The 16956-nt window shown below is 39.7% G+C and overlaps 2 protein-coding genes across 2 annotated transcripts in view; one reads left to right on the top strand and one right to left on the bottom strand.

Annotated features, from left to right (window-relative positions):
- Positions 1 to 16956, bottom strand: part of tprg1 (tumor protein p63 regulated 1) — a 701399-nt gene that overhangs the window by 204693 nt on the left and 479750 nt on the right. The window lies entirely within an intron of this gene.
- LOC308087416 (gamma-aminobutyric acid receptor subunit beta-3-like) overlaps positions 1 to 16956 on the top strand; it is a gene marked incomplete at both ends in the record, with an annotated part of 103764 nt that overhangs the window by 54122 nt on the left and 32686 nt on the right. Inside the window, 2 exons of the mRNA XM_080431234.1 lie at positions 7009 to 7100; positions 7511 to 7578. Of these exons, the coding sequence (XP_080287360.1) occupies positions 7009 to 7100; positions 7511 to 7578 (160 nt within the window). The remainder of the gene's footprint in view (positions 1 to 7008; positions 7101 to 7510; positions 7579 to 16956) is intronic.

The following is a 16956-nucleotide window of genomic DNA, read 5'->3' as shown; positions in this document are numbered from 1 at the left end:
AGACAGCAGAGGCAACCATGCAAGGTACCAACTAAGGCTGGGAATACATAGATATTATATCGATTAGATATCGGCTGGGATTTTGGATATCGTAATATACGATGAGTGATATGGTATACGTATGTGTTGTTTGTTGCTTAAGCCATATTTTATACTTTCAAAATGTTTCGAAAATTTGAAAATAGCTAAAATAGACAATCTACAAGCTCACAACGCATCGTATCTTGATGTACAGTACACAGGCGGCAGTGGCCCGTATATATCGGTCGGCCGGTCCATCCATCCGCCCATCCAACACTTTGGTCCCAAACAACATATAAGAGACTACTGGCTGGATTGAATTTGCATTGCATCCTCATGCTCTGAAGATGAACCCTACTGATGTTGGCGACCGACATGGCTTTTTCCTCTAGATCTGGGTCCATTTGGCAGTTATATAATAAATAATATTTCTTTCCAGAGTCCTTGGGTTTTTTGGTCACTGTTTATTTGCACATTTACCCATTCTAGGAGTAATGAGCAGCTGTTGGTTGTAGCGCTCAGGGAGCTGTTAGGGGTTAAGTGTCTTGCTCAGGAACACTTCGACACAATACTGAGGCCTGGAATCAAACCTGGGACCTCTGGCTTCCCAGGCGGGCTCTCTAACCAATCAGCTTTGGCCTCCAGAAGTCCATACTGACTTTGATAAAATGAGCAAAGGGCCACACATTGAACAATTGAATCTTGAAACACATACTCAACTCACATAGTGCTGAATTATGTTGAAACTGCATGAATTTGGTAGACATGACAGATTGCGTTACAATAAGCTATTTGCCAGACCAGAAGGCCTAGATCCTTGCTTCACAACATAAATTTTTTTTCTCTACACCTGTACACTGAACGCAGACACTGTATGTACTCAAATGGTAAATATTAATTACCATGAATTGGATTTGAGTTAAATAAATTTGCCTCAACACCATTAACATAATGACTGCCTTTTATTGTTTAGATTTTTTTGAGGGGTCGTTTCGTTTTTCTTGGTGGACATCGTGGGCTGGATTGAGATGGTCAACAGTCCGGTTCTGGCCCTCGTTGCCCATGTGTGCTATAGCGCCACTATTCGGCCAATTCACTAACAACATGTTGAGCACATTCATGCTATCTGACACCACAGTCATTCCTCTAGACTAGAGCCACCTGTGGAAGAATGTTTTATCATATTAACTATATTTCTATAAAAGTTAACAAATAAAGATTTGAGCGGTGCAACTGTATACTGATAGAACTGCGTGTGTAATCAGATTTTACAGTTGTAGATAGAAATGCTTGTGTAATCATTTTTGTGCAGGCCACATCTTGTGGCATGTGGCATTCAGAGGACATTTAGTTCATAAAATAAGTGAAAAAATAACTTTACTGTCACTGAACAGAAAAGAACACCTCTCTTTCATAGAATACAAGCTTACCATACCTTTTTCCTTTCATCATTGTCGAAATTCTTTAAAATGTGAAAAAAGAAGAAAGAAAATAGCAAAAATAGCAGATCTACAAGCTCACATTTGGTGCAGTATGACACTTTGTGTAGTATTAACAAGACAAGAGTCTAAAAGCCCCATTGGCAGCTCCTAAATCAACTTTTCCATATCTAAAATAGTACAAGACTCTTGTCTTGTTAATAATACACCATTTTAACATTTAATTATTGAAAGGTTAGTAAGATTCCAAGGACCCGGGGGTTACTAAAGCCCTAAACTATATGTCATGGTTTATAGATTTGTCTTTCTTAATAAATATTGGGTGGTCAGTGTGATGTGTTATCATCATAAAGGCCATCCTTTCCCACTCACTTTGTTTTCCAAAGCTGAGCTTGCAGATCTACTATTTTCAGTGCACGACACCTCCATACAACAGAGCATAAATGATAGGGATTACTGTAGTTGTCTGACTTTGAGGCAGTCCATTTTCAACCTTCAACTTCAACTTTGTTGTCTCTGTGACTTTGTCTGTCTGTGAGCAGCTAAAAGGCCAAAGAAGAACCTCCATTCAAAATGTGTCACATCTGCCTCATGGTGGCGCTATAACAGGCCGCTTCATGTTTTGGCCTATAACTTGAACCGTAGGTCGTACAATCAATTTATTTCCCCCTGGATTACGTGGATCATGGTGCAATTTACTATAACTGCCCATTTCCGTCTGACAAGATTTTACACCATTTCGCATTGTACTGCCCCTACAGATTTTTTTGCCAAACTCACACAAATCTGTACACATTCTCTCTGGAATCATGTGATCAATATGAATTTGTCAGATTAGTCAAATTCCATTACGATTGACTATGATTAGCATCCAAATGTTGCAGGAGTGGCCTGCTTGGCAAACAATGCCACAAATCATGAACACAGCATCCGTTCTGCCCCAAAGTTTTATCACATAATTGAGGGGCCTCTAAACAATGGAGCACCAAAAGCGATTTCACTTAACATAGGGGGCGCCACAAAGGCTACAAATGTCAGTGTGTTGCATTAAGGATAAATGACCTAGTGAGTCATAAGACAATGACAGTGAAACAGTATTTTCTATCAACCCCATGAAGCTTTGAATTCATGGAGTTTTTTTTAGTTTTTGTCGCATTCCTGAGCCAATAATTTGATGACCGGGTCATCGGTCAGAGACTCAGTAGGAGACTCTTTGAGTCCCTACCGGAGACTCTGCTGGTCATCAAATTATTGGCTTAGGAATGCTAAAAACAAAAAATTGTCCATGAATTCAAGGCTTCATGGGGAGTAATTTTTTGGGTGAACAAATTTATTTTTTGCACAAGCTGACCACGAAATGTCATTACATTTGAAACTAGAAAAAGTGATCCTCGGAGCACAGGTCTCCGCCAGGTCAGGTAGGTTAGTGGGCCAGCAATATTCGGAATTCGAAGGCACGCAGGAATGTGAAAAATCGGACGGATCAGACGAATCCGTATTGACAAATTGCAGCAGATATAAAATATGGAGTGGGAGTGTATTTACAGTCATATGTATTAAATTGGTTGGTTGAGGGTGTATGAGTGTGAATGCATAGGGTTATCCTATGCTTTTTCTTGCGTGGAAGCTAAAAAATAAGACAGGCTACCTCTATGAAACTTAAAACGGTTGTTTTAAGTCCATGGAAATCTCAGGTATCCGTAACACAACCCCCCTGAGCAAATAATAACTCACTTTATGGTGATAATATAACAATCTTAAAGGCAGCTGCTATTTCCGAGCTGCCATTGCTTCCTGACAGCATTACACTCAGATCCGTAGTGCTGCTGTGCAGTTCCGGGAATCCAACCCGTAGCTCTACCCTCTTCAGAATCAGCATGCGAGCACATTAGATTAAAGCAGTGCTACGCATCCCATCCCACCACATCCCATGCAACTATAAAAGTGTAGCCTAGCCCTAGACCATAGTGACGTTTAACTGCACTGTCCCTCCCTTCCTTGACATGCAATTTTGCAGAGTGACAAATGATCAAGTACTACATGCTGCAGGAAGGATACATTGTTAAAGATTTGCAGTGATGGAAAAAGTACTCACTTTTTTTACTTAAGTAAAAGTATCAATACTGCAATGTAGAAATACTCAAGTTACAAGTCCGGAATTCAAAATGTACTTGAGTAAAAATACAAAAGTATTGGTATAAAAATGTACTTAAAGGGGAAGACCACCCATTTTCAATATTTAACTATGTCATTAATATAGCATAAAGGAGTTGTGTGGAAATAAGAAAAAAGTTCCCCCCTTTCTGTGTTGCATTGAACTGGAGGATTGATTTTGGGTTTAACATTGCAAATTACACCGTGATGACTCATCATGGTGTAATTTGCAATGTTAAACCCAAAATCAATTTGGGTTTAACATTTAAAATTTTTAACATTTAAAATTTTTCTTATTTCCACACAACTCCTTTATGCTATATTAATGACATAGTTAAATATTGAAAATGGGTGGTCTTCCCCTTTAAAGTACCAAAAGTAGAAAATACTCAATATGCAGAATGTCCAATTTCACAAGTTTTCAACTAAACTAAAAAGTAAAAGTATAATATTGTCTCTGAGATGTAAAAGTACTGAAAATGTGAACGTTTACTCCAGTAAAGTAAAAACACCTCAACATTTTACTTAAGGTAGGGTAAGCGTCTAAGCGATATGTTTTGGTTAAAACAAAAAGCTTTATGTTAAAAGGTTAAAGCACTCTGATAGTAATCTTTGCTATAGAGTGTTTGTTCAGTCACAGGGGTCTCCCTGTCTCTCCAGAGTCCAGCTCTTTAATAAACAGAAAATAAATGTTCAGGTAGGTGACAACATTTCAGCCAATCAGGAGAGAGCAAAAATGTATCAGATTAATTTTTATAGTGATCCAGTTCCAATTTTGTCTGCTCATGTATCTGTGTCATCACTTCCAATTTCACTCTGTATCCTGACTGAGTTCTCTATCCTGATTGGACAAAATTGGTATCCCGACCTGAATATGCATTTTCTGTTTAATAAAGAGCTGGAGAGACATGGAGACTCCTGTTACTGAACAAACACTCTATAGCAGTGGTTCTCAACCAGTGGTCCGGGGACCACTAGTGGTCCTTGAGGGGGTTCCAGGGGGTCCCCAGCTGAACATTGTTGAACATTTTCGAAAAAAATCTTGAAAGCGTTTGAAGAATTTTGTATAATTTTGCATTTCTTAACACAAATCTTCTCTTCTGGGGGTCCCTGGCACAAAACATTTTCAGATGGGTGTCCGCAGCCAAATATATATCAATTTAGGGGTCCCTGGCATGAAAAAGGTTGAAAACCCCTGCTCTATAGAGCGTCGCAGTTCCCGCCCACTTCCTGTTTTTTTTGGTGCCGGAAGAAAAAACTCAATGCATTTTTCCATTGACATTTCCAAAAATATTTATATCTATTAATTTAAGCCTCGAATCAAGCCATCACGAGATGACATGAATCATGACCATAAAACGTTTTTTTCTGTGATTTTTTTTTATTTTATATTTAATTATATGATATACTATATTTAATAAATACCCTTTGTTTTGCCGTTTTCAACAAAAAAAAAATCACAGAATCAAACGTTTATGGTCATGATTCATGTCATGTCATGATGGCTTGATTCGAGGCTTAAATTAATAGATATAAATATTTTTGGAAATGTCAATGGAAAAATGCATTGGTTTTTTCTTCCGGCACCAAAAAAAACAGGAAGTGGGCGGGAACTGCGACGCTCTATAATGAGTACTATCAGAATATAGAGCTATTTAACACTCATTTTAGCCAAATAAAATCACTTTATGTACCTTTAAATACAGTACTTGAGTAAATGTACTTATTACTTTACACCACTGAAGATGTTGGATCGAACTCGAACATAAATGTAACATATGGACAAAGTACGTTTAATAAGGTGAGGCCACGGTGCTGCTGACCAAATTGATCATTTCATCTGCTAGCCTATAGGGGCCCAGCGCCCAATTGAGAAGGCAGTTCCCTCTACAAACGAAGGTGTTACCAATTAGTAAGCAGCACTTCACTTACCTCCCTCAGTGAATCGGAGAACAAGGATTTTATGCGAATGAATAAATGTAAACATAATTGCAAGTCAAAGTGCAATCATCCTCTTTAGCCAAATCCCTGAGCGCATTGTATTGCAGAGAAGCGCATTATAAAGTGTTGTCCATTATAAATAATTGTTGCAGAGCTCTCTGGGTCAACTCTCTCTCCAATCAGGTAAATCGCTTCAAAAAACAGCTTGTATGCAGACTATGATGTCACGTGGTGGGGTGCTTGATTACTGCCAGTATACCCGTCATGTAGAGCAGTGGTTCTCATCCTTTTCAGCCCATGACCCCCCAAAATAATCATATTTGAACAGGGGACCCCCCCCCCAAACTAATCATATTTGAACTGGGTGGGACCCCCCAGTCCCACCCTGACAAGCATGAACGTAGGAATTGGGGCATTCAATTTAGTTTTGACTCGGTTCCACAGATAAATATTGTGAAAATAGATAATTCAAATCTATAAGCTCAGCACCAGGCGTTGTGATCTTGTAGATCGGCTATTTTCACAAATGTAGCCTCTTTCTTATATTATTTGACGATTTGGCCAATGTATGACCAGTTTTTGTCGTAGCCTATAGTTTGTTGACTACTTTTAGGTATTAAAATAAAAAGGACTTAAAAGTCCTTACATTTTCACTTCGCTGTCATCTGGGGACCCCCCCCCAAATCATGTGGGGATCCCCCTGGGGGTCCCGACCCACAGGTTGAGAACCACTGAGGGTTGAGGTGCTTTTTCAAACTCAGCACCAACTAGCTTACTTATCTGAATTTCTGAATTGGATATGCAACGCAAGAGCGTATGACCAGGACATGATAAAGAATGGCAGGCAAACCTCAATAACAATCTGGCGACAGTATTATCTTTTTTTTTGCATGAGCAAAATAACCTGCAGTGGTGGACCCGCTGCTGTCACCTAGAATCGTGGATAAATTGTTGCGCGTTTATGCAAAAACGCCTTTTACGCACAAACATCATAATGGAGAGGCGGCAGTTTGGGCGACTTCTCTGCCAAAGAAGAAGCTATGGTAAAATATCTGAGATCCAGTAAAAGGTCTGCAGACTGCAGCTGATTAATCACTGGTAATATGGTCTACGCCATAGGTAGACAGGATCGCGAATGAACCCTCACCTGATCAGAGGACCTCAGCGAGGACGGTAGGCAGTGGCTCGCTCCTCATGGAGAAACCCATCAGTTGTCATCCTGTCATTTGTTGAACGCCGGTGAAACCAACACCCATTCAGAGATCGCAAGGAATGTGGGGATTGCGGAAAACAGGGCCATTTGACGTCCTTTCATTGCCGCTCATTGTGGCAGTAATGTGCTACTGTGCCCAGAGGTAAGTGCTTTACTAGGAGACAGACGGTAGACGAAGAGATGCGCGTTGCTTCTGATCTGAGGTCTCAACCATGATCCTCTTTCTCTTGTGCTTCTCAGCGTCAACGAGCCGGGGAACATGTCTTTCGTGAAAGAGACTGTGGATAAACTGCTGAAAGGATATGATATTCGCCTTCGTCCAGACTTTGGAGGTATGTATGCATCGGGTTTAATATGCCACATGTAGCCCTATAGTTTGTGCTGTAGCCCAGTGGTTCTCAACCTTTTCAGGCTGGGACCCAGCATTTTGTTTGACTCAGTTCCACAGATGAATATTGTGAAAATAGCAGATCTACAAACTCGCAACAACGCCTCCCAACATGAGTTCTGAGTTTGTAGATCGGCTATTTTCACAATTGTTGCCTCTTTTTTATATTATTTGACAATTTGGCCAATGTTTGACCAGTTTTTATAGTATCATTTGTTGATTATTTTGTATGCATATATCAAAATATATTAAAAAGTCCTTACATTGTCACTGCACAGGTTGAGAACCACTGCTGTAGCCTATGTGTTGTTTTCTAATATCATGTCATCATTAACTTATCTCTTATATCTTAAGGTGCACCGGTTGCTGTTGGCATGAGTATAGACGTGGCAAGTATAGACATGGTGTCAGAAGTTAACATGGTAAGTTGTACACATACATGATTTATTTATGATATAATAATGAATTATTTAAGAAATAATGAATGAATGAACTAATGAATTACTTGAATTAATTTGACCATTAGCATTATTGCCCAATACATGGGATGTTAATTCAACTGACTTGAGGAGGGGAAATGCATGTTAAAGAATGAATGCTTATTGTACATTGAAGCTTATTGCTCTGGCCAGTTGGGAACAATATGCAAATGAAAGAGTATTTCATTGTATTATGTGCTGAGGTCTGGTTGCCTGTACAGCCTTAAAGGTTCCAACAGTATTGTTGGCCCATTGGGTCAAAGCACTAAATGTTTTGTTTCCTTTCTTTTAATATCTGTCTTGAATGTATTTATTTTTTACACAATTCAAAAAGATTTTTGGCATATGATTATGCAGGTGTGTGTGTGTGTGTGTGTGTGTGTGTGTGTGTGTGTGTGTGTGTGTGTGTGTGTGTGCGTGCGTGCGTGCGTGCGTGCGTGCGTGCGTGCGTGCGTGCGTGCGTGCGTGCGTGCGTGCCCGTGCGTGCGTGCGTGCGTGCGTGCGTGCGTGCGTGCGTGCGTATGTGAGCGGCTGTGCGCACACACACACGCTCATGGGCAGGTGTATTTACTGTGAAGACACAGCATGGGCCTGGAGCTTTTCTTATCTATTTGTCATCTATCTTTAGTCAGAATTGCTGACAGCGGTTGGTGCTTGCGTCACATGTTACCAGGAGGACACTGATGTGTGTATTAAATAATACCCATGACACATAAAGGAGTAATAACTGCAATAACCGCACAAGACATGAACATGGCCCGCCAGGAGTCATAGAGTCTGATATACTACAAAATCCAGAGTGTTCATTTAACTCTTGACATCGTACGGTCCATTTGTAGACTCTCAGTGTTACATTAACTCTCAGGATTTTGTATTGTACTCTCTTAAAGGTTAGACCTAATAAATAAAACAGATTGTCGCTGTCGGGGTGGAAACCTCATATGTCCAAAACTGTTACTTTTCAGGATTCAAATTCCAAAATAGCAGATCTACAAGCTCAAAACGCGTTGCTTGGCGCCCGCGTTTTGAGCATGCAGCTCTGCTATTTTTGTGTGACACTGTAGTGTGATAGTCGGCGCTAATTTACGAAAAAACACAAAAAGTTAAAATATGGAGATAAGAGGTTTCTGCCCGACAGCAACGAGATAGTAAAGGCAGCAATAGCGTGGATCGATGCATTGCTAAACGTCACAGTTTGGTTTTATGAACAAAAGTACAGGTCTGATTTATCGTACTATTGGAGAATATATTCTGTGCCCTCACTCAGATAAAAAAAGAAGAAAAAGATTCACAGTGCATGGATAAGCGTTTCTTTGAAAACTACCTTTAAGTAATCATATACCAATGCATTGCTCGAGCCAATTTATCAGGGCCAATAAGAGATTTTATGATGTGTAAAATTGGCAATTGCTTCGATTAAGTTTTGATTATGTACCATAATTTGCAGCCTGGGCAAAATGTTAGCAAAGCTATAGACAGAGGATTTTAAATGAAGTTTTGTTTTTTGGGAGAAAGAGCAAGATACTCTGTGGTTGTTCATCTTTGTGAATGACATGCTTCGTTCGTCGTCTAAATCACATTTTTCATAACACAGTATCACAGTGTTGAATTATGCATTTGGAACTCATGGAATATACAAATGTCACCAAATGGACCTTTAATGAACCCTTACAGGTCCATCTTACATTAATTTTGTACACACTCAGAATTAACTGGACAACAGGAGTTTACTGTGAACACCCAAGTAAAGCCAAACAACTGCAATTATCTGTCTTTCTTTTCCTTTCTTTCCTTTTTTGTTTTTTTCTGAATCATAGGTTTTTACTAGAGCAGACCACACATGCTCACTTCTTGAGGTTTCCTGAAACTATCAGAATCTGAACCAGAATCAGTTCTATTTGTCACATCACAGTTTTGTAGGTGTAAAGCAGTGGATGAAATTCTTTTTGTTGTGCGCGCTCCATCATTTTATAGTAATTCCGTGAGAAGAGAGAGAATGGAGGTAGAGTGAGAGCAAAGGGAAAGAGATAGAAAACAGGTTAAAATAGAACAAATGAAGATATGTACATATACATATACAGATAGCATATGTGGAAGCAGCAGATATATACATGATGCTTCAGGCCTGCAGATAAGGTGGAGGAAATGCACCTCATCTGGTCTGAACAATCGGACAAATCTAAAAAAAATAGACCATTCCAGTCGGTGGCCATTGAGCCCATGTGTGTGCATGAGTTGACACTGGCAAATGATTAGCTAATTAAGTGATTGGACACCTTTATTCTGTAACTGAGGTATTATACAGTTATAAAACCCAACAGCCCAACTATTACTCTAAAAATTAGGTGGGCATTTTTACTTTATAGTTACTTTTTTACTGGATGAATTTCTGCTCCACCCAGATTGAGTCAAAGTATAGATACTCCTGCTCAAATATTACAAGTGAAAAGTGAAAGTGAAAAAACGTAAGTATTTAAGAGTACAAATTAAAAGGTAATAGTTTTTTTATACCAATGCATCACAATTCAAAGATCTTCCAGACATTTTCAACAAATAATAAACAAGGGAACCAGGAGACCTGGTACTGCCAGACCCCTGGTGGTTGAAATCTGAATGGCCGGACATCGCATGACGTGTGTGCAGAGGAAAAGAGGGACAGGACAGGAAAAGAGGGACAGACCGACCGACAAAGCCTCATGTAGGCCGACCCCTTGGGTCTGGCAACAAAAAAATATCTGATATTTTCAATGTATTTGAAATACGGCTTAAGGCTACGGCCACACCTGCACACTGGTTGAAGGCTGATAAATGCAGGTTGTGCGCAGCCGCCTGTTTAGTGCAGCCAGCGCAGCCTAAAAAACGGAGTAGCTTGCAGCACCTTCTGTCTTGTCTGTCGGGAGACGGTCCGCCCTCGACTCATTCGATTGGACAGAGGGGGAAAAGCAGCAACGGTCTCAAGCATTTATCTGCTTCAAATAGACTATTTCTCTACTTGAGGCGCCCTGGTGCATAGAGCTCATATTAAACACAAGGTGTGCGCAACACACGGAAAGCTGCGCAATGCCAACAAAACGCTCCGTTCCCATTGAAAACCATTGCAAAAAGACGGCCACATAGACAGACACAAAGTTAGATGTGACCGTAGCCTAATTACTTTTTCCCTTCCTAGTATTGTAGTGGAGTCAAAAGAACAATACTTGTCTTAGAAATGTAGTGGAGTGAAAGTCATACGTATCCAAAAATACAAATACGTATAAAATGGACTTAAGTACAGTAGTCGAGTAAATGTTCTTGGTTACTGTCCGCCACTGAATATTAGATATGTATATTTGATTAGATGGAATGAATGGATGCCTGGGTGGGCATAGTGCTGTAGGTTTCTTGGTGTTCTTGCTCAGCTCAAAAAATGGTTCACATTCCAAGGTTCATATGGAAATATAATGCCACTAATATGAACACTGTTCACTGATCAGGTTGCATGAACTATGCAACCTGAACTATGCGATCAGTTTATGCCAGCGGAAGTGCGTGCCCTTGAACCAGATCGTTTATCCTCATGGTATTCTAAGCAACCAAGTACACACTGTAAGCTATCCATGGTCCTGAAATTACAGTACACTCTTCCTTTTTCAGTCAGAGGAGCAAAAACAAATTTACCACTTAAGCCCTATTTCAGAAACAGTGAAAATAGCTGATCTAGAAGCTCACAACGTGTCACGATGTGTCACGTTGTGAGCTTGTAGATCTGCTATTTTCACTATTCTAAAATGTTCGCCCAAAATATGCCCAAAATAGGGGTGCTAGGTTGAAAGCGGTTAATGAATGTATGGTTATAGACAAGAAAACGTGTCTATAATGTGTGTCACATGTACAGTATGGACGGGCGTGGAATGAGATGCACTCAGCGAGTCAGCGCCAATCTAAAATCAGATTAATCAACAAAGATGTCTGAGAAATTATGCATAAAAGAACTGAATTTGAGGTTAAATGCGAACGCTAGGGGGTGGCAATTGTCATCCCCTAAATGATGCCCCTGTTTTCAGTTCAGATACAATAGATATCTGTATGCCTTTAGCACAGTTATGAGATCAGAGCTGTCAACCTAACGTTGTGAAAAAAATACCCATTTGTTGTTTCTGTCATGGTCAGGGGGCATGAAAATCTCCAAATGTCTCTATCCTGCACAATACCGCTGGGCAGATAGAGACAGTGCAGGGATGGTACAGCATTCAAACAGAATGACATAAAGAGACACAAACCATGGGGAAATCTTAACAAGACAGGTTTATGCCTGTGGACTGGGTCCAACACGTTTTGTAGAGTGCTGAAGATAGGCATTAAATGGATAGCAAGGTTTTGGGGGAATTGTGCTATTTTTTTCTACTTACCAAGACAGACAAACTCACGGAAACAGTTTTTTGTGTCTGCTTGCAGTTTGAAGGTATGTTGAGCTTAGCCGAGTTAAGCTCATTTCCTGGATCTTTATGGCATCAATTAGCAGCTTCTCAAAAGAATAGGGAATAAGTTCTCCAAAGCTGTGGGTTTAATGCTTTCTACTCATTAGCGTAGCCTTGTGTTTTTTTAATAAATGTTTTCACAGAGTATTTACAAAATCCCAACAATTACATTATAGCTTGGAACTTCTCCAAAATGCACATTATTTTTGTTACATTTGACTACTGTTCTTGTTGTACCAAAAGTGAGAGCAGATGTTTTAATGTTTCAGACTGATTCATGAAATCATTACTGGGATGAATTTATCTAAAATCAAAAGTTAAAGGTACTTTAAGTGATATTAGTTTTTTTGTTTGTTTTAGTTACAATAAGTGTTAAATAGTTGATGTATCTATTCCCATAGTAATCATTGCTATGGATTAGGTGTTTGTTCAGTACCTAGTTTGTAGTAGTTTGTTCAGAGGTCTCCACGTCTCTCCAGCTCTGAAAATACATTTTCAGGTCAGGATACCAATTTCATCCAATCAAGCGAGAGAACTCATACAGGATACAGGACAAACAAATAGATCTTGAAGTGAAGAAACAAAAAATGAACAAACAAAATTGGAACTGGAACACAACAAATTTTAAGCTGAAATTGGTGTCCAACCTGAAAATGTATTTTATGATTATTAAAGAGCTGGAGAGACGCAGAGATCCCTGTTACTGAATAAACACTCCATAGCAATGATTAATGTCAGAATATAGAGCTTAACAAAAAAGTTTAGTTTTAACCAAAAAAAATCACTAACAGTACCTTTAACATCCAGATCAGAGCTCACACTAAGGAATTATTTCATTATAGTTTGTGATAATTATACGATTCAAATTAAATGTAGATGAAGTAAATTCTCCATTATTCATTTGTTGGGTCAAGTATTAACTAAATATGACTTTTTGACATTTTTCTCAGAATTAGAGTTGTACTTTGAAAACTGTCGGGTCAGTCAAAGCAAGTGATTCATCATTCTGTAGCTCTGAGCCCCCCAAAAAACTGCAAAGATTTGAGATCCCTAGTTGGTGCATTTGGTCACAGATTTGTATGCATCCACCATGGCTGTTTGATGTAATCTAATGTCTTTGTTAATTTGTGAAATTAGCGACATTATAACTATGAACGTTTCATTTTGCTAGACTTCCCATCCATTATAATAATTTTAAAGGTGTAATTCCCTACTTTTGAGAGGAGCAGGGTAATTACAAATGAATATACGTGCATGTGTGTGTGTGTGTGTGTGTGTGTGTGTGTGTGTGTGTGTGTGTGTGTGTGTGTGTGTGTGTGTGTGTGGGTGGGTGGGTGGGTGGGTGGGTGGGTGTGTGTGTGTGTGTGTGGGTGTGTGTGCGTGTGTGCGCTCGCGAGTGTGTGCATGCCTATCTGCGTGTGTCTCTCTCTTTCTGTGAACAAAATAACCTGGGAACGTATTATGTCCGGATTTCCATGAATGATCATTAAGCTGCCCCAAAGAAAAGTGTTTTTTTGGTTAATAATAAAATACTGCTGTATTATATGATTCTTATCCATTCACTGCAATAACAACAGACAAAAAGTTGTTTGTTTTATAAGTTAGGCTATATTATGTTTACAATCTACTTAAGTATTTTGGGATGAAAGCCAGGATTCTTCATCTTGTATCATACAATCCAAACCGTGTGTAAATCGGTTGAGAACTCAGCCACTTTTCATGCCTCAATAAGCTTTGTTTATACTTCGACAAACAACGGTATCGTGCGTCGAAAATCCTTGATCTACAAACGCACATCAAATCACCACTGCAACGCGTTGTGGGCTTGTACATCGACGATACCGTCGTGCGTCGAAGCATAACTCAGTCAGCATAGACATAATAGGAAGCTCACCAGTTGGAATGAGCAGCAGTCAGTACAGTTGTGTATAGATATCTATGTGCTGTGCGCTGCAAGCCAGCGCACACGGAAGCCCCGCTCACTTGCATTGAAGAGTGAACTATACGCATGTGAACTAACATTGCGAGTCAATGGTAAAGATGTTTGCGCACACAGCATTAAGTTTAGGCACAGTAGAAGGTTTTTTATCTAGATTTTATGGTAGATTATACATTTCACTCTCTAGTCATTAACTATATAATATTTACCTTGTTGGTTTGATCATTTAAGATATATATATAGAATATATTTTAAAGTAATATTTATTCAAGGTCTAGGTGGTGCAGCACACTAGTGCCCTCTATTGACGGGCCGGGCCGCCACTGGTCAGAGAGCTACGCCCAAATGCATAGAGTCCGGTTGGAGGACTTACCTCCTCTATTTTAATTGTTCTATAGTAACTCTGAAAGGGTACAAATTGTACACTTGTTTGTACATTATCGGAGTTACACACCTTTAAGGAAACAATCAATCATTTAGCTGGGGACCCCATGAAACCCCCTCAAGGACCCCTGGGGGTCCCGGGACCCCACTTTCAGAACCACTGTTCTATACAGTAGACCATTTATTGGTTTGTATTGTTTTGGTAGAAAAATAACTAAACCACTTAAACCCTATCTATATTTTGAGTCCAAACTCAGTTTGGATATTATTTATTTTAGTGGTTATGTTGATCCTAGCCAAACAGTTCCAGGGTTGTGTAATTGTGTGAAACATCATACTAAGATTATTGTCAAGTCTCTCTTCTTAATTATTGTTTAGCAGATAATGATGTTTTTTTCAACCGTGTCGATGAATTACTGTGTGGTGAGTTCTATTACCTAGGAAACCATCATTAGTGTCAGACATTGGCTTAGGAACTTGTAGATTTGAGTCTTGACTAGACTTAGTGCAGTACCCATTGTCAAAGTATTTTGTGCAGTACCCGTTGTCAAAGTACTTAGTGCAGTACCTGTTATTAGAGTACTTAGTGCAGTACCCGTTGTCAAAGTACTTGGGAGCCAGTCTAGGTCATCTATGATGCACCAACTTGGTAGAGTTCGGGATCTCATTATTTGGGCATAAAGGGACACAGACAGACACACAGACACACAGTAACACAGGCACAAAGACAGAGACACGCACGCACGCACGCACGCACGCACGCACGCACGCACGCACGCACGCACGCACGCACGCACGCACGCACGCACGCACCACAGTAACACAGACAGAGATTATTGGATTTATAGATAGAAGAATAGTATACGTAAATAGAAAATGATGAGGGAATTCAGGAAGCAATTTCATCTGTTGCACAAAGTGGGGATAGAGCAGCCATTCATATTGACATTAGAATAGCCACTAATAAGGTCAAATCTACAACAGTGAATCATGATTTAAGTGGCTTTTGCGATTGTTTGCTTATAGTGAACTCCCGCTCTCTCTATCCCGCTCTCCCTCTGGTTCTCTCTTTGTCTCTCGCTCTCTTGCTCTTCAAGTATAGTGAAAAGTCATAATAATTATGTGTTGGCTGCAATCTTTGAAACAGCCGGAGTCACACAAGGTATCGGCCCATACCCTGTGTGGGCGAGTTGCAGAGAGCCCGTTGTCAAGGAGATGAGATTATTAATATATTTCTTCTTTTCCTTGCTTCGCTCTTGTATTTTGAGCTTAAAAAAATTACGATGACTCCCTCCCGGTAAAATCTTCCAATATGTTGTTGTTATTCTTAAACGATGCTACTTATAAACAGGTACATATGTTTCACGAGTGCACTCCAAAAATAGGCTAAAATGCACAGTAAATCCATAGTGTTCATTTACTGTAACATTGAATTAACTACTTAGGGTACAGTCACACCTGCACACTGGTTGCAAGCTGATAAATGCAAGTTGTGCACGGCCGCCTGTTTTGTGCAGCCAGCACAGCCTAAAAAACGGAGTAGCTTGCAACGCCTTCTGTCTTGACGTTGCCTTGCCGGTCCGTCTTCGACTCATCCGATTGGACGGAGGGGTAAAAGCAGCAACGGTTCTCGAGCAATTATCTGCTTCAAATAGACTTTTTATCTATTGAAGGCGCCCTGGCGCATAGAGTGCACAAACGCAAGGTGTCCGCAACGCACGGAAAGCCGCGCAAGGGCAACAAAAATTAATGCTCTGAACCCTATTGAAAACCATTGCAAAAAGACGGCCACATAGGCAGAATCAAAGTTAGGTGTGACCGTACCCTCCCTTAAGCCCTATTTAATAGTGAAAATAGCCAAACGTTTAATTCTTTTATTTACTGATTTTTGGGGAAGAGTTTTGAAAATCTTTTGTAATAATTGTATTACGACCCAAAAATTGGTCCTGACCGACCCAGTGTTTGGGAACTGAGTGTACACAGTAAAATCAGTGTTAATTTATCCCTTTTTAACTCTGGGAGTTAAATTAACACTGAGGTTTTTTTTTCTTCTACTATGTTGTCCAGATCCAGCCAGTGTTGTTATAGCTGTGTGTGTATGTTGTTATTGTGCTCGGTAGCTATGAGTCAGAGAGAAGGAAACAAATAAATCTAACCCTTTCATTTTACTATCCACCTCTGTGTCTGGAGGAAGTGTTGCTGTTTAGAGATTCAGGGTGCAGACAGTCTTGTAGGTTTTTATAGAAAGGCTTAGTTGATAAGTCAGCCACATAACACCAGTGGTGGAAAAAGTACTCCGATTTTTTTACTTAAATAAAAGTAGCAATACCACAATATAAAAATACTCTCTCTGACAAGTAAAAGTCCTGTATTAAAACTTTTACTTGAGTGAAAGTCAAAAAGTATTGACATGAAAATGTACTTAAAGTACCACAATAAAAGTAGTCAAATTATGCTTATGAACTTTTTTGAAGCTTTTGAGTTAATAAAACATCAACTGATGCACAAACTTGGACACATCATCAGCGTTGTTACCTGGAG

The sequence above is a fragment of the Gymnoscopelus braueri genome (assembly GCF_963280865.1).
Source record: "Gymnoscopelus braueri genome assembly, chromosome: 6".
Taxonomy (NCBI): Eukaryota; Metazoa; Chordata; class Actinopteri; order Myctophiformes; family Myctophidae; genus Gymnoscopelus; species Gymnoscopelus braueri.
Note: the sequence above shows the minus strand (reverse complement) of the source record. Positions and strands in the feature narration are given on the sequence as shown.